This window comes from Lepus europaeus, chromosome 16 (assembly GCF_033115175.1).
Source record: "Lepus europaeus isolate LE1 chromosome 16, mLepTim1.pri, whole genome shotgun sequence".
Taxonomy (NCBI): Eukaryota; Metazoa; Chordata; class Mammalia; order Lagomorpha; family Leporidae; genus Lepus; species Lepus europaeus.
In genome coordinates this window covers 46784214-46802836 of record NC_084842.1, presented here as the reverse complement: position 1 = coordinate 46802836, position 18623 = coordinate 46784214, and the positions used below count along the sequence as shown (strand labels likewise).

The window sequence follows — 18623 nt, the reverse complement described above, 5'->3', positions numbered from 1 at the left end:
AGGGCCATTAGGCAAATGGATACAAATTTGAAAGGAGGAAGTCAAATTATCCCTATTTGCAGATGACACGATTCTATACAGAGGGGAACCAAAAGATTCCACTAAGAGACTATTGGATCTCATAAAAGAGTTTGGTAAAGTGGCAGGATATAAAATTAACACACAAAACTCAACAGGGTTTGTATACACAGACAATGCCGTAGCTCAGAAAGAACTTCTAAGATCAATCCCATTCATAATAGCTACAGAAAAAATTAAGTACCTTGGAATAGATTTAACCAAGGCAGTGAATGATCTCTATGATGAAAACTACAAAACTTTAAGAAAGAGAAGACACACGCACATTAAAAAAAAAACAACAGAAAAATCTTCCATATTTGTGGACTGGAATAATTAATATCATCAAAATGCCCATGATATTGAAAGCCATTTACAGATTCAGTGCAATCCCAATCAAAATTCCAGCGACATTCTTCTCGGATCTACAAAAAACGCTGCTAAAATTTATATGGAAACACAAGAGATCCCAAATAGCTAAAGCAATACTAGACAACAAAAACTAAGCCAGAGGCATACAACACCAGATTTCAAGACATACCTCAGGGCTGTTATCATCAAAACAGCCTCGTACTGGCACAAAAACAGATGTGTAGAACAATGCAACAGAATAGGAACTCCAGAAATAAATCCACCCATCTAAAACCAACTAATCTTGGACAAAGGAGCTAAAATCAATTTCTGGAGAAAGGACAGTCTCTTCAATAAATGATACAGGGAAAATTGGATCTCCACATGTAGAAGTTATGAAACAAGACTGCTACCTTACACCTTATACAAAAATCAAGGATTTAAATCCCATGCCTGATATGATCAAATAGCTACAGGAGAACTGCAACATATTGGCATAGGCAAAGAGTTCCTGGGAAAGATCTCAGAAGCACAGGCAATCAAAGCTGATATTGACAAATGGGAGTACATCAAGCTGAGAAGCTTCTGCACTGCAAAACACTCAGCAAAGTGAAAAGGCAACTGATGGAATGAGAGAAAATATTTGCAAACTATGAGACTGATAAAGGATTAATATCCAGAATTTATACAGAGCTCAAGAAACTCAACAACAACAAAACAAACAATGTAGTTAAGAAATGAGCAAAGGACTTTAACAGACATTTCTCAAGAGAGGAAATACAAATGGCCAACAGACACATGTCAGGGAAATGCAAATCAAAATCACAATGAGGTTTCACCTCACCCGTCAGAATGGCTTTCATACAGAAATCATCAAACAATAAATAGTGGTGAGGATGTGGGGGAAAAGGTACCCTAATCCACTGTTGGTGAGAATGAAAACTAGTACAGCCATTGTGGAAGACAGTATAGAAGTATTTCAAAAAGCTGAAAACAGATATACCATATAACCCAGCCATCTCATTCCTGGGAATTTACTCAAGGGAAATTAACTTTGCATATGAAAGAATTATCTGTACCTCCGTGTTTATTGCAGCTCAATGCATAATAGCTAAGATATGAAATCAACCAACCCATATGTCTGGCAACTGAAGACTGGATAAAGAAATTATGACATATATACATTATGAAATACTACTCAGCTGTGAAAAAGAATGAAATCTTTTCTTTTGCAAAAAATTGATACAATTAGAAACCACTATTCTTAGTGAAATCAGTCTCAAAAAGACAAATACCATATTTTCCCTAATCTGTGGTAACTAACAAAGTACCAAAAAATGCAATGTATAGAAGTAAAATTGACATTTTGAGCTTCGATGATTTTTTACGGTTCTTTTCTCTACTGTTGAGGAAAAGTGGTTTTTTTTCTTATTATTTGTTGAACTCTTTATTTACTCTGGAGTTAATCTTATGAGTATAAAGTAAACCATTATATAAATTAAGAAAGGGAATAGGAGAGGAAGGAGGAGGAAGCAAGAGAGTGTGGGCAGGAGGGAAAGTAGGGTGGGAAGCATCACTATGTTCCTAAATCTGTATACATGAAATACATGAAATTTGTATATCATGAATAAAATGAAAAAAAAAAACACTAAAAAAGAAGAAAAAATAAATTTTAAAGGATGTGTAGAAGCATTATCAATAATAAGAATATTAAAAAGGTATGTTATCCTCCAAACAGTACTTCTTCAACTCACTGGCAGAGCAATTCAGAGGCTATCTTGGAAGAGAAGCTGGGTCATGTAAGACTTTTTATTGCTCCTGCAGTATACTGGCTTTAGGTGCCCTGGCCTCCTCACTGTCAGACCACCAAAGGTTTCAGTTTATACCCTGCAACACTGCACTGAATCAAATCTGTGATCCTAAGGGATCAACACTGCACTGATCCTAAGACTATATGATCCTTAAAAGCACTGAAACCTGGCATTACCTTGGCCTCCTTCAAAAACTCATGGGCCCAGTGCTGTGGCACAGTGGGTTAAGCTGTGGCCAGCAATGCTGGCATCGCATATTAGTACTGGTTCAAGTCCCAGCTGATCCACTTCTGATGCAACTCCTTGCTAATGCACCTGGAAAAGCAGCAGAAGATGGTCCACGTTCTCGGGCCCTTGCACCTACATGGGAGACTAGGATGAAGTTCCAGGCTCCTGCCTTTGGCCTGGCCCAGCCCCTGCCTTTGGCAGCCACTTGGAGAGTGAACCAGTGGATGGAAGATCTCTCTCTGCCTCTCTCTCTCCATAACTCTGCCTTTCAAATAATTAGATAAATATCTTTTTATATCAGTACTTACAGACTCACCACTCACTTTCACATTATGTAATGAATAATGATCCTTGAACTGTTTACCCAGAGATAGCAGCAAATTCAATGTCCTAGTCAGGTCCAGCTTTTCTTTCAACACCACAAACTTTGCTTTGGCTATGATCATCATGGTAGACAGAGAGATATGCTTCTGTGTCTGGTCTTCAATCCAACTTGTTAGATGTTTCTCCATATCTGATATAGATCCTTCCTGAATCCTTATTAGTCCTGTTGCCTTCAATAAAGTAGATTCTTTTTTTTTTTTTAATTTTTTTTGACAGGCAGAGTGTATAGTGAGAGAGAGACAGAGAGAAAGGTCTTCCTTTTTGCCATTGGTTCACCCTCCAATGGTCATTGCGGCCAGCGCATCGTGCTGATCCGAAGCCAGGAGCCAGGTGCTTCTCCTGGTCTCCCATGCGGGTGCAGGGCCCAAGCACTTGGGCCATCCTCCACTGCCTTCCCGGGCCATAGCAGAGAGCTGGCCTGGAAGAGGGGCAACTGGGATAGAATCCGGCGCCCCAACCGGGACTAGAACCCGGTGTGCCGGTGCCGCAAGGCGGAGGATTAGCCTGTTAAGCCACGGCGCCGGTCAATAAAGTAGATTCTTTAACTGCTTCCATCACTTTGTTCTTTTTAAAAAACATTTATATATTAACCACATTTTAACATCATCACTTTGTTCTTATTCTTCAAGATTGTAGCTATGGTGGCATGGGACATGCCAGACTAAATAATCATCACTGATTTTCTACCTTCATAGACCTTGTATTTTAATTTCATTTCCAAGTCAATCACTAAACATACCCTCTTACTGTCAACAATAGCAGTGGATTCTTGGGGGTCATGATGAACATGAGACTAAATGAAGCACAAGAGAAAATGATGTAATCAAGAGATGTGGTAAACATAAGATGTATAAACCTGCTATTGTGTAACAAACCACACTTTGTTTTCATAAGAAGAGGTACATTCTAAAATAATTAGAAGTAAAACAGCAACATAGTTATCATAAATTATGTACTGTACATGTGTGTATGTGCTATAGTTTCATACAAGTGGCAGCGAAGTTTTGTCTATACCAGCATCACCATAAACATGTAATGTGCTGTACTACGATGTTATGAAGTCACCAGGTGACAGGAAATTTTCTGTTCTGTTGGATCTTACAGGACCACTGCTGCAGATGCAGTTCATTATTGACTAAAATGTCATTATGTGGTACATGACTGTATTAAATGACTTTATGCATTGCTTTGGCTATCTCTTGCTGTGTAAGAAACTGCAAGAAAACTTAATGGCTTAAAATAAGAATTTATTATTATCGTTCAGAGTTCTGTGAACCAACAGGGCTCAACCTGGTGATTCAAACTTGGACTCTCACATAAAGCTGTCTGAAGACAGTGAGGGCCAGAATCATCTGAATGTTAGATTGAGCCAGACATATTTTTTTCCATGCCAATTTCTGAAACTCAGCTAGAATGGCTGGAAAAGGCAGGAGGCTTGCTGAGATATCTTCCTCTCTCTGAGATGGATCTTCTCAAAATTTCCCTCTTTCTGCTCCTCTCCCTTCATGAAGCCTTTCCACAAAACTTAAGACTAGCTTGGCTTCCACCTATCCTGAGGTCTCAGGGTAGTCTTGACTTCTTACTACAGGCCAGCTACTCCTAGGGTTCCAAGGGAATCTGGCAAAAGCACCCAGGCTTCTATGTCATAGCCTCAGGGTCTTATAGAACCACTTCTGCTGGGGCCAGTGCTGTGTGGTAGAGGTTAAGCCTCCACCTGCAGTGCCGGCATCCCATTTGGGCACTGGTTGCTCCACTTCTGATCCAGCTCCCTGCTAATGTGCATGGGAAAGCAGAACATGGCCCAAGTACTTGGGTCCCTGCACCCACACTGGGGACCCAGAAGAAGCTCCTGGAACCTGGCTTCGGATCAGCTTGTTTGGCCCAGCTGTTACAGCCATTTGGGATGTGAGCCAGCAGATGGAAAACTCTATCTCTCTCTATTTCTGCCTCTCAAATAAATAAGTAAATCTTAGGGAAAAAAATCATTTCTGCTGTATTATACCAATCATAAACAAGTCACAGGGGCCAGCATTGTGGTGCAGTGGGTTAAGTCTCCTATGACAACAGCATATTACATGAGTACCAGCTGGAGTCGCAGGTGTACCACTTTTTTTTTTTTTTTTGACAGGCAGAGTGGACAGAGAGAGAGAGAGATAGAGAGAAAGGTCTTCCTTTGCCGTTGGTTCGCCCCCCAATGGCCGCCGCGGCCAGTGCGCTGCAGCCGGCGCACCTTGCTGATCCGAAGCCAGGAGCCAGGTGATTCTCCTGGTCTCCCATGGGGTGCAGGGCCCAAGCACTTGGGCCATCCTCCACTGTACTCCCTGGCCACAGCAGAGAGCTGGCCTGGAAGAGGGGCAACCGGGACAGAATCCGGCGCCCCGACCGGGACTAGAACCCGGTGTGCCGGCGCCGCAAGGCGAAGGATTAGCCTAGTGAGCCGCGGCGCCGGCAGGTGCACCACTTTTAATCCAGCTCCCTGCTAATGGTCCTGGGAAAGCAGCAGAAGATGGCCCAGGTACTTGAGCCCCTGCCACCCATGTGAAAGACCTGGAGGAAGCTCCTAGCTTCAGCCTTGTCCAGTCCCAGTTGTTGTGGCCACCTAGGGGAGTGAACCAGTGGACTGAAGCTATCTCTCTCTCTCTCTGACTTTCAAGTAAATGAATAAATAATAATATTTTTCTCTACTCCTCAATTGACTGAAATGGCCAGGGCTGGGCCAGATCAAAGCTAGCAGCCAGGAGCTCCATCCGTGTCTCCCACATGGATGGCAGGGGTCCAAATACTTGGGCCATCCTCAGTTGCTTTTCCCAGGCCATTAGTAGCAAGCTGGCTCAGAAGTGGAACAGCTGGGACACAAACCAGCACCATATGTGATGCCAGTGTTGAAGGTGGCAGCTTTACCTGCTATACTACAATGCCAGCACCCCACACCAAAACAAAACAAAACAAAACAAAAAAAAAACCAAACCCACAAGCCACAGGTTATCCCAATTCAAAGGGAAAAAACAGGAGAATGAGTTGTGGCATAATGGCTGGAGGCTCTGTGTACGTGAAAGTGTGTATGTGTGTGTGTGTGCACATGTGCATCTCTTTGAAGAGTAGCAACCATATGGAACCAAAACATCTAGAAAAATACATAGAAAAACTGTGGCTATGGCCGGCGCCGTGGCTGAACAGGCTAATCCTCTGCCTTGCAGCGCCAGCACACTGGGTTCTAGTCCTGGTTGGGGCGCCGGATTCTACCCCGGTTGCCCCTCTTCCAGGCCAGCTCTCTGCTATGGCCCGGGAAGGCAGTGGAGGATGGCCCAAGTGCTTGGGCCCTGCACCCCATGGGAGGCCAGGAAAAGCACCTGGCTCCTGGCTTTAGATCAGCGCGATGTGCTGGCCGCAGCGGCCATTGGAGGGTGAACCAACGGCAAAAGGAAGCCCTTTCTCTCTGTCTCTCTCTCTCACTATCCACTCTGCCTGTCAAAAAAAATAATAAAATAAATAAATAAATAAATAAATAATGTAATATATAAAATGGGTTGAAATATGTAAAGTATCTAGAACTGTGCTTGACACTCAATAAATGCTAAAAATACCCTAGAAGATACTAAAAGTTAATTTGTAATAAGATATTCTATGGCAAATAAAATTTGGATATTATAAATCTCTCCTTTACAGGGATTATACATTTAAATGTTAAAGGTTTTGGGGGCTAGTGTTTAACCTGGTAGCTAAGATGCCACATTCCATATTTGAGTGCCTATCTCAGTATCTGCCTCCACAACTAATTTCAGCTTCCTGCTAATGTGGACACTGGGAGGCAGCAATGGGGCTTAAGTAATTGGGTTCCTGCCACCCACATGGGAAACCTGGACTAAGTTCCTGGATCCCAGCTTTGGTCCCAGACAGGGACTGTTCTGAGCATTTGGGGAACCATCAGTAAACCAGCAGAAGGGAGCTGTTTGTCTCTGCCTCTCAGATAAATAAAGAAAAATTAGAAAACAGGCTTGGGAAGTCTTAAAAGTAAGGAAATTCTGAAATAAAGAACTGTTTTTACTGGCCTCGGTGTTTTCTGAACTGACACATTCTAAGGAGTTGGAACAGATAGATGCTACTGGGTTTATCCCAGTAGCCTATGAGCCCATTAATCTATAAAACTTTCTAAGGGAATTAGACACTAGTTTTTATTATGTCTAATTTTGTTATAGAAGTTACTTTCCTTTTCTATGGTTTAAAATTATATCATAATAAGTAACATGTATATGTAAACCATAATTATATACTTTTGGCTCACAAAAAATAGAAAATTCCTATAAATGTGAGTGAAGCAAGGGGAAAAAACGGGGCGGCTGAAAAGCAAACTTTAAATTATATCTACCTATATACAACGAATGGTAAGAACACAAGGACTGACTGAAGAAAAAGTTATTTGTAAAAAGGTAACTTACATATTCAATATGATGAAAAGGAAAGCCAACAAGTTAAAAATTTAAACTAGGAAAATTGCAATCAAAGAACAGAGGGAGACTGAACTAGAGGTATTGTAGAGGTACAAAGAGAAATGGCCTGAGCAATGAGACCTGGGTCAAATCACTTTTCATCAACTACATGTCTTAAACTTATGACTTCGAAGTTGTCTTCAATTCTAGATACCGATCATCTGCAATCTAACAGATACAATCTAACTTCTTTGTTTTATTGATGTGAAATCAAGTCTAGGGAAATGAATTGATTTGCTCAAGGTCACACAGCTAGCTAATTAATTCAGACACTTGAATACTAAGTGCCAATATGTCCTGGTATAAGAGCTGTGGCAGAAAATCAGTCCAAAATGCTCTGCCCTTGTTAACTTAAATTCTAGGGAGGGTAAAGGGTACAGCATCTGGGGGTATAGTGTGGCAGAAAGGGCATGCTATTTTAGATCAAAGGCCTCTCCAAGGACATGACATTTAAGCTGGGATTTAAAGTATATTCTAGAGTGAAGAGTATTTCAAGCAGAAGAAATAGAAATTACAATCCTGAGAAAACAAATCTGTCTCTGAACAAAAATATCAAGACCAGCTTGGTTGGAGTTGAACATAGAAGGAAGAGAATGGTAGGATCTGAAGTCAAAGTAGTAGGCGGGGCCAAATAAAAAATGGACCTATAGGAAATGGTAAGAAATGTGAATTTTATTGCAAGAATAACAGGAAGCCATTGGAGGGTTTTGTTCAAAGGGGAACATGATTTCACTTATATTTTTGAAAGAATATTGTGTTGAAAATAAACTGTAAAGCAACTAGGAGCAAGAAGATGAACAGAAAAGCCGCCATGGAACTAGTGAATGACTAAGGTAGAAGTGGAGGTAGTCAGAAGTTGATGGACTGGATGTGAGGTATGTGAGTAAGAAAAAGATCAAAGATGGCTCCAAATTTGGGTCTGAGCAAATGGTGAATGAGGACACAATTTATAGAATGGGGAAGAATCAGGGAATGATTCAGGAATTAGGTTTAAGGACAAAATTAAGAGTTCTATTATAGACATGTTAATTTTGAAATGCCCTGCAGATTTCCAAATGGAAATGTTATATAAATAGATATTCTGGAGCTGCTAAGAAATAAGACTGGGTTATAGGTGCTGGCGCTGTGCAGTAGCGGATAAAGCCGCTGCCTGCAGTGCTGGCATCCCAAATGGGTGCCAGGTCGGGTTCCCACTGCTCTACTTCTGATCCAATTCTCTGCTATGGCCTGGGAAAGCAGTAGAAGATGGCCCAACTGCTTGGGCCTCTGCACCTACATGGGAGACCTGGAGGATGCTCCTGGCTCCTGGCTTCAGATTGGTGCAGCTCCGGCCATTGCGGCCATCTGGCGAATGAACCACAGATGAAAGACCTCTCTCTCTCTCTCTCTGCCTTTCCTTTTCTCTGTGTAACTCTGACTTTCAAATAAATAAATAAATAAATCTTTAAAAAAAAAAAGACTGGGTTATATAGTATAAAACGTACGTCTACATTAAGATTACTAAGAAAAAAAGGGAGGGGGAAAAGAGAGTGTCTCAGTGAGATATCTCATCTCCCAACTTCTATTCTTTGGTGTCTTAAACTGCACTGTTATATATTTTATCCCTTAGAAACACTGCTTGGGGTGGGTGTTTGGCACAGCAGTTAAGATACCACTTGGGATGCCCCCATTGCATACCAGAGTGCCTGGATCTGAGTCTCATCTCTGTTCTTGATTCCAGGAGGCATAAGTAATGGCTCAAGTACCATGCCACCCATGCGGGAGACCCAGAATGAGTTCTAGGCTCCTGGCTTTGGCCTGGCCCAGCCCTGGCTGTTGTAAGCATTTGAGGAATGAACTGGCAGATGGGAAATTTCTGTTTCTCTTTCAAAATAAATAAAAATTATAATCATATGACCTTTAAAAAAAACCCAAAACCATTGTTCACATAACAGAAATACTTGAATTCAAAGGAAGGAATGCTACAAATAAAATCAGTACTCTGCTATGGCCCGGGAAGGCAGTGGAGGATGACACAAGTGCTTGGGCCCTGCACCCTCATGGGAGACCAGGAGAAGCACCTGGCTCCTGGCTTCGGATCAGCACGATGCGCCAGCCGCAGCGGCCATTGGAGGGTGAACCAACGGCAAAAAGGAAGACCTTTCTCTCTGTCTCTCTCTCTCTCACTATCCACTCTGTCAAAAAAAAAAAAAAAAAAAAAATCAGTACTAACAACAGCAACAAACAAAACCTTTAATTTAGTAAATCCAGCAGTAACAACAGCAACAATCAAAACTTTAAGTAGATCTGGAAGAGAGTAGGGATGTAATGTTGAATATTTTGTATTCTAAAGTTCTAGTTAAAGCCAAACTTCCTGGGAAAACATGTCAGCACTCGCTCACAGTCAAGATACAGTGAGAAGGCAATTCAAGCAACATCTGCTAGGTGAACAGGTCATAGGTAGAGAGCCAGACACTGGGGAAGAACAAACTATTGCCATAAATGAAGGGGTTTCCCTTATAAATGAAGAAAGGAGAAAGAGAATGCATTATTATCTGGTTATAAATCACACCAAGAACATAAAAATACTGAGGAAGTAGTATGTAAAACAGAACATATAGACTAGTTAGAAAGACAAAGTTCACTAAAGAAAAATATTTAAATAAAAGGAATATGACACTTTTATTTCAAAGCAGTCCTTTAATAGTTTATAGATTTTAAAGAAAAAAATAAATATTTGAGTTCTTCATAAAATTAAAATGGGCAAATGAAAAACTTTTTAAGTGTCTCTGAAAACACTATATTCCTCTTGATGTTATAGCACTCTAACAACTGAAAAACATATATTTCCTTGTTCTGTTATCGAGGAAATGAAGGAGAATCCCAAAGAGGAACATCAGCACCTACAGGAAGCTCTATACTATATCATGATTAGTATCCTTGTTTCAGAACAACCTGCCTAAACAGACCACACTATCTTCTGAACAACTGGTCTTCCTCATACCACTCCAATTTTAATCAACAGAATTGCAAAATGACTAAATTCACCATTATGTGGAAAATATTTGCCCACATTTTACCTATCCAGATCTGTAATCCACCAAAGACTAAGGGGTTTAAATTCTTTATAATTAAAGTGAAAAAATTACAAAAATTAAGACTGGGGTAGAAAGGGGTCTTTAAAAAAAGGAAGGGGGGGGGGGGCGGCGCCGTGGCTCACTTGGTTAATCCTCCACCTGCCGCGCCGGCATCCCATATGGGCACCGGGTTCCAGTCCAGCTCTCTGCTATGGCCTGGGAAGGCAGTGGAGGATGGCCCAAGTGCTTGGGTGCCTGCACCGGCGTGGGAGACCAGGAAGAAGTACCTGGCTCCTGGCTTCAGACCGGCATATCTCCGGCCATAGCAGCCATTTGGGGAGTGAACAAACGAAAGAAAGACCTTTCTCTCTGTCTCTCCCTCTCACTGTCTAACTCTATCTGGCTCCTGGCTTCGGATCAGCCCAGCTCTGGCCATTGCAGCCATTTGGGGATAGAAGACCTTTTCTCTTTCTCTCCCTCTCTCTCTTTCTCTCTAATCTACCTTTCCAAATAAATAAATAAATCTTAAAACAAAACAAATAAAAATTAACTGCAGATTAAGTTTATGCAAAGAATGTCACACAGCTAATAAGTGATAACAGTTCTTGAATGAAGGTCAAAAGATTCCAACTTCTGTGTACTTTTAAATTACACTGCACTGTTATATCAGCCTTGACTTTTATTATGTTCTGGAAAGTTATACACTTACCCTATCAGATATAAGCGTCTGTTATGACACTCTAATAATTAAGACAATACAGGGAAAGGAAAAGAGATTGTGAACTGAAAGACTGATAAAAGTTTCACATATTGATTGAGACTCAATATATGATAGAAACAGCATTACATATCAGTGGAGAAAGGTTGGACAAGTCGATAAATAAGAGATGATTTAAAAGAAAAAAGATGAATAATAACATTAAAATTAAACCTATTAATAGATAACACTAAAGAAGTGAAAAGGCAAGTTAAATGATAACTGTACTACATAAAACTGACAAGAATTATAATCCAGAATGTCTGTGTACAAATAAACAATTCACAAAAGAGGAAATCTGAATATATGATAAACTTATATAGTTCAATCTCACTATTAATCACAGAAATACAAATTAAAATAGCAATGATGATTTCCAGAAGATTGGCAAAAATTAAAATATCAAGTGATGATGAATATGTGAAATGAGAATTCTCTGTACTTTCAAATGTGATTATAAATTGGTACAACCATTTTGGAAAGCAATTGGAGACATTTAGTAAAGGGAAAGATTCAGATTATTAGTTATATATTCCAGAGAAATTCACATGGCTGCACAATAATAATCATAGCAGCATTATTTATAATAGAGGAATTATGAAGAACCACCTAAATATCCATTAAGGGAGAATAAACAAATGTGATATCATTACACATTAGAACGCTGAACAGCAAAAAAGTAAATGAATCCCTATGCACGTATCACCACAAACACCACAAACATCATGAATAACTAAAGAAAGCTGATGAAAAATATGTACTGTGTAGACATTATAAAATTTTTAAATACTGAAACTGAAATGCCATATAATTGCTTATGAAAAATTATGTACACATATACATGTACAAATAAATAGGCAAAAACACCAAATTCTGGATAATGATGGTTTAGAAGAGAGATAAGAACAGGGAGAGTTACCCATAGTGTCCTGTTAGTGTATTATTTATCTTTTTTTTTTTTTAATTCTTCAACCTTCCTTAACATTGTAAGCCTAAGATCTAGTTTTTTGTTTTATTTGAAAGGCAGAGTTGAGAGAGAGAGAGAGAGAGAGAGAGAGAGAGAGAGAGAGAGAGAGAGAGGGAGGGAGGGAGGGAGGGAGGGAGGGAGGGAGGGAGGGAGGGAGGGAGGGAGAGAGAAGACAGAAAGATAAATCTTCCATCTGCTGGTTCACTCCCCAAATGGCTGCAACGGCCAGGGCTGGGTCAGGCAGAAGCCAGGAGACAGGAGTTTCTTTCAGGTCTCCCATGAAGGTGCAGGGGCCCAAATACTTGGGCCATCCTCTGCTGCTCTCCCAAGCACATTAACAGGGAGCTGGATGGGAACTGTGGCAGCCAGGGCTCGAATCCGGTCCATACAGGATGCCAGTATCACAGGCAGTGGCTTAACCCCGTAAGCCACAATGTTGGCCTCGTAAGCCACAATGTTGGTCCCATGTGTTATTTTTAAGTGGGCAGCAGATCCAGTGTTGTTGATTGTTTTGTCTTTTATATATCATCTGTATGTTAGAAACTTAATACCTCTTGAAAGGACAAAGAAAGATGGAGTGTACATTTGGCCTAGTTAAGGTACCGGCTGGGATGCCCACTTCTCACATCCCAGTACCTGGGTTTGAGTACAGCCTCCCCTGCTGGTTCCTGCTATTGCACACCCTAGGAAATGGTCACCCACCCACCCACATTGGAGATCTGGATTGCATTCCCAGCTCCCCACTATGGTTTGGCTCAGGCCCTGCTTTTGAGGGTTTTAGGGGAGTGAATTAGCAATGGGAGCTCTTTGTGTCTCTCTGATTCTCAAATAAAATAATAGAAGAATATGAAAGAGGTCAAGGCTCCTGTAATTACAATACACTTTATTCCTCTCAGGGAGGCAATGTTACTACTAAAGCTGCACTAAGTTGAGTGAATAGACAGCTGGTTAGTAATTCACTCCTTTAACTACATTTGTATCTATCTTCCTCTTACTCTCTTCTCTAAATTTATATTCTCCTATCCTTGGCCCATCAATTTAGTTGTAACCCTGCGGAAAATAGGTATAAACTGGGATTTCAATTCCCAAGCTTTCTTTTAATCATTGGAGGAAATCAATACAGACTTCACATTTCAAATATTTTGCAAATAATCTCAATTCTTTCCAAACAGATTATTATTTCTTCTAAATTTAGAAAGGCTAATGATAATGAGGAAAGCTAAATAATTTAGGTTCTAATTAACTTTACCAATGATTTGTAAAACTTAGTGTCTTACTCTACCAATAGCCTATTCTTCATCTTGACCACATGTTTTATTATAAGGAGCATAAGGAGCATTCCCCTTGTCAAGTTGTCTTCTTGGGTTGATGAACTTCCCCTAGCTTCTACAGCCCGGTAAGAAATATCTCCTGTCTCTTAGTTGTACCAGGTTCTGAGGATGCTCAAGAATCAGACCTTGGGTAGGGTACTGTACCATTGCTGGCTAAGCCTACACCTGGGATACTTCATCCCATATCAGAGTGCCTGATTTGAGCCCTGGCTGCACTTCTGATCCACCTTCCTGCTAATGCACACCCTAACAGGCAGCAGATGGCTCAGGGCCTATGGTCCCTGGCACCTGTCTGTGAGATCTGGATGGAGTTTCTGGCTCCTGGCATCTGCCTGGCCCAGCCATTGCTGCTATAGGCATTTAAGGAGTGAACCAGAGGATGCAAACTCTTTCAAATAAATAAAATAACAACTTAAAAAAAAAACTCTAGAAAAGTCTTGAAAAGAGCAGCTTTTCAACTACTCTAATTTACCTGTTTGAGATTTGGTAGTTTTAAAGACAATTATTTTAGAGTCATTATTTTTTCAATTGCCCTAAAATAATATGTATTTGGAATCCTAGAAAACTTATATGGAAAAGCATATGATGTAATTAAACCATTTCTTCCTTTCTTATTTGAGGTAAAATTTGCTAACTTACCTTCAGGTCTAAAAATTCACATTAAAAGTTTTTAGCTAGAAAATTGATAAGAAATGTAGAATTCAATTATTCATTTTTTTCTGATCTCTAAATTATGAGTTGACTTATTTTTTTAAAAAAAACAAGCAGTTCTAATAATTACATGATGGCAATTTAAGAATTCTTTATATAGAGCTAGTTACACTACAAAATAAAAGGCAAATTGGCATTCTTGGTTATCAAATATATTTATGAGCACTAACTATGTGCCAACCCCAGACCCCTTGTACCCAGTACCACTGTTATAATTTCTTCAAAATGTCCCTCCTTCTCAATCTATACTCTCACATTCTTATTGCCAGCATCCATCAACCTACAGAGTATATTTAAAAAATAAAAAAGTTCTTGCTTGTGAAACATTCATGGTCTAATGGGGAAAGGGACAAGTAAACAAAAGTTACCTTTAAAATACAAGCACTTTAATAAAGGTATTTAGAAGTATTAGGGGAACAGAAGGGTGGTATATTTTAAAACAGGAAATCTGGAACATGATGAACAGGAGACGCTAAATTAGCATACTTTTTTTAAAAAAGAGATTTATTTATTTATTTTTTTAAAGAGATTTCTTTCTTATTTATTTATTTGAGAGGTAGAGTTACAGACAGTGAGAGGGAGAGACACAAAGGTCTTCCATCTGCTGGTTCACTCCCCAAATGGCCGCCAAGGGCTGGAGCTGCGCTGATCGGAAGCCAGGAGCCAGGAGCTTCTTCTGGGTCTCCCAGCAAGTGCAGGTGCCCAAGTGCCTGTGGCATATTCCACTGCTTTCCCAGGCCATAGCAGAGAGCTGGATTGGAAGAAGAGCAGCTGGGACTAGAACTGGTACCCTAATGGGATGCCCGTGCCGCAGGCAGAGACTTAACCCACTGCATCACTGTGCCACAGTGCCGCCCTTAGAATGCTCTTAAGACAATCTGCATTAAGGTAGTAGGCTAGGTAGTAGGCTAAGCCTCTTGTGATGCCGGCATCCCATATGGGTGCCAGTTTGTGTCCTAGCTGCTCCTTTTCTGATCCAGCTTTCTGCCTAAGGCCTGGGAAAGCAGTAGAAGATGGCCCAAGTGCTTTGGTACCTGCACCCACATTGGAGATCCAGAAGAAGCTCCTCACTCCTGGCTTCAGATGGGGCATTGTGGCCATTTGGGGAGTGAACCAGCAGGTGGATGATCTTTTCCTCTGTCTTCACCTCTCTCTGTCTGTAGCTGTACCTCTCAAATAAATAAAAAAAAAATCTTAATTATTTATAAAAAATAAAGAAAACTTGTTTTAAAAGGAAGGAGAGATGGCAACAGCTAGGGGTAGAGGTCTGTGAGAAGGATTTAAGATGGGAGAAAAAAAATTTTAGCATCAATTCTGCTGAGTTACTTTCCTTGATTTCCCTCCTAACATTAAATTCCAGCTGGATACTTACTATGTAGGCACATAGTCACTTAGTACCTCTAAACTTCAAATCATATACACATTTAAGAACTCTATATTATAGAGGTAACCTGAATAAACTACCTCTAAAGTCCCTTCTAAATCTAAAATCCTATGATTCTATGACTAAGGGAAGCTTTGAACTCTTTAAATTCAAAGGTGAATTCCAAAATATTCAGTAGGCAAAGAAAACCCAAGACCATTAAGAATTTTGTATAACTGTGTTCTATTATCTTTGCAAAACTCTTAAAACAATTCCTAATGTGGCCATCAGTAGAACTTCCAGAAAGCAATAGTGCCTTCTTGTCAGAGTTGGTAAAGCAATTCTCTCCTACAAATCTGGACTTCTAAAGAATCAACAAACAAGTATTTTGTTGTAACAGAAGCAAACTAATTAAAAGTCCATAGCTTAGACTTGTAAGTCATATTTTAAAATAAAGATGTCCACATAAACATGTCTATTAATGCTTACTACAATATATTTGTCAGTTATTTTCACTTTAAAATTTTAATGTAGAAGTTGAAAGTTCATGAGAAATTGTTTACAAACGGCTAACATTAACTCTATATAGTAATACACCTTCTTTTCACATTCTGAAATTTATAACAAAGTTTGCCTTACCTGATACGGGCATGGAATGTGATATTCTCTGCAGCGTTCTTGTATCCATGTTGTTTCCCAGATGCCACGGTAGGCTTGTTCGTAAAAGTAGCATCCAATTACAACCAAGAGTGGTACGAGATAAAGAATGCTGAAAACACCAATCCGGATCATAAACTTCACTAATTTATCTTGGTTCTCCTTTTCTAATGGAATCTCAATTCGAACTCTGTTTAGGGATATAATGCCAGCTAACAGGAGTGAGACCCCAACTACCACATATAGGCAGAGGGGAGCAAGAACAAAGTATCTCAATGCGTCAACATCGTAGAGGCCAACAAAACACACGCCACTAATGTTGTCACCTTCAATTTTATTCATCGCTAAAAGGATGATAGTTAGAGTTCCAGGGATGCCCCATGCACTGGCGTGAAATAGCAATGCTTTCTTCTCAATAGCTTCACTACCCCACTTTGGCACAGCTGCTAAGAACCATGTGATGGTAAGAATTACCCACCATACACTGCCAGCCATGGTGAAAAAATAAAGTACCATAAAAAGCATGGTACAGGCTTTATTATGAGATCCTTGTGTCACTGTAGAAGCTTTATATTGTGCAGGGCTAGATGCGTTGCAGGCTACTCGGTCTTCAAGCAAAAACCCAATGAAGAAAATTAAAGATACCATCATATAGCAGACTGCATAAAATATAATAGGCCTTTCAGGATAACGGAATCTTGTGACATCAATCAAAAAAGTTAAAAAAGTAAACAACGTGGCAGAAAGGCAAATGATTGAAATCAGTCCTATGAAATAGCGAGCAAATGACAGTTCTTCTCTCCTAAAATACATATTTGGACAAGGAGGTGAACAATCACGCACGTGCAGAAAAGAATAACCAAGATCCGGATCAATTTTCAATTCTCGGGGACACCAAAAACCATAGTCCCTCTGCACTGCCACCGGGGCTCCTTCAGTTGGATCTCCAACTAAATTCAGATCCACAAGTCGAGGATATGGCTCATCACAATCTGGGAACCTAAAAAACACAAGATGAAAGCCATTTTTACTTATGGAGAAATCTACTACCACATAACAACTTAGATTTCTGAATTTAGCACCCAAGATCTATATTTCCTATGTCCTTGGAAGGCAACTACAATAAGCAAGAAAAAAGTAAATGGTGTTATCTTATATATGCACCCTATAACTAAATTTCCAATAGCTGGGAGAAAAAAATTCCTTTATATACAATTTTGCTTTGTCTTCAAAAATAGTGTTCTTTATTAAACTAGTAAAGCATAGTCATCAATTAATAACAGTATATAAAGAATATTAAGGACATACTATTTAGAGTAAAACTTCATTGCATGAAAATATATAGGTACAACTATATAGCTCCAACAGAACAGTAGCTAAAAGTTACTCTTTTTTCCCTAACCTTTTAAACTGTAACATAGTCCTGAATTTAGCCTACACTCAAATAGGAGTGATTTAAGCATAAGAGATAAAAAAAAAAAAAAAAAAAATCCTTTCCCTAAACACATGGTTCAAAGTGTTCTGAGTTAGATTAGCATTAAATACTCTAACAAGTGGCTAGATTTTTAGAGCTTGTCTTCCCATTTCACATTCTGCTTACCCAATTGGTTATTAAAGGTCTTTAAGACTGCTAATAGGGGCCGGCACTGTGGCATAGTGGGTAAAGCTGCTGCCTGCAGTGCTGCCATCCCATATGGGCGCCAGTTTGAGTCCTGGCTGCTCCACTTCCGATTCACTGCTCTGCTACGGCCTGGGAAATCAGTAGAAGATGGCCCAAGCCATTGGGCCCCTGCACCCACATGGGAGACCTGGAAGAAGCTCCTGGCTCCTGGCTTCGGACTGGCTCAGCTCCAGCCATTGAGGCCATCTGGGGAGTGAACCAGCAGATGGAAGACCTCCCTCTCTCTACCTCTGCCTCTCTGTAACTCTTTTGAATAAATAAATAAATCTTAAAAAAAAAAAAAAGACTGCTAATATCAGCTAGTTCTTTGCTACCATTCCTGATTTCTCTTCAAACCTTATATTCTTTAATTCATTTACTCTAAATTTTGATGTACATAAGAAAAAATTGAGGATATTTTTCAAAATGTGAACTCTTGGTCCCTATCACTACAAATTACATTTCAGAATGTTTGTTGTTAAGGTCCAGCAATTTGTATTTTAACAAACTCCTAAAGAAACACAATACAGACTTAAGAAGGTATAGCAGCCTCAGGATAAAGAAAACAAGGTTGTGTTGCAGACTAAGGGTATCATTCTTGTGAATACCCTTCATCTTCAATTTTCTTGCCAATGACAGTTTCTAAGGCTTCAAACTCCCACTAACTACATCAAATTCCAAGAAACTATCATTGATATTATGTTTGCCAAATACACACACAATCTTATGCTGTAGTTGACCAGTATCTTCAATTTTTAAATTTTCTAATACAAATAATTTTCTTTACAGTATTTAGAATTATA

General features: G+C 39.8%; 1 protein-coding gene across 2 annotated transcripts in view; it reads right to left on the bottom strand.

Moving 5' to 3' along the window:
* The window catches only part of FZD3 (frizzled class receptor 3), a 91508-nt gene that overhangs the window by 30319 nt on the left and 42566 nt on the right, over positions 1-18623 (bottom strand). For both annotated transcript variants that reach the window (XM_062213471.1, XM_062213470.1), the window contains exon 4: positions 16143-17160. In XM_062213471.1, coding sequence (XP_062069455.1) covers positions 16143-17160 — 1018 coding nt within the window. The remainder of the gene's footprint in view (positions 1-16142; positions 17161-18623) is intronic.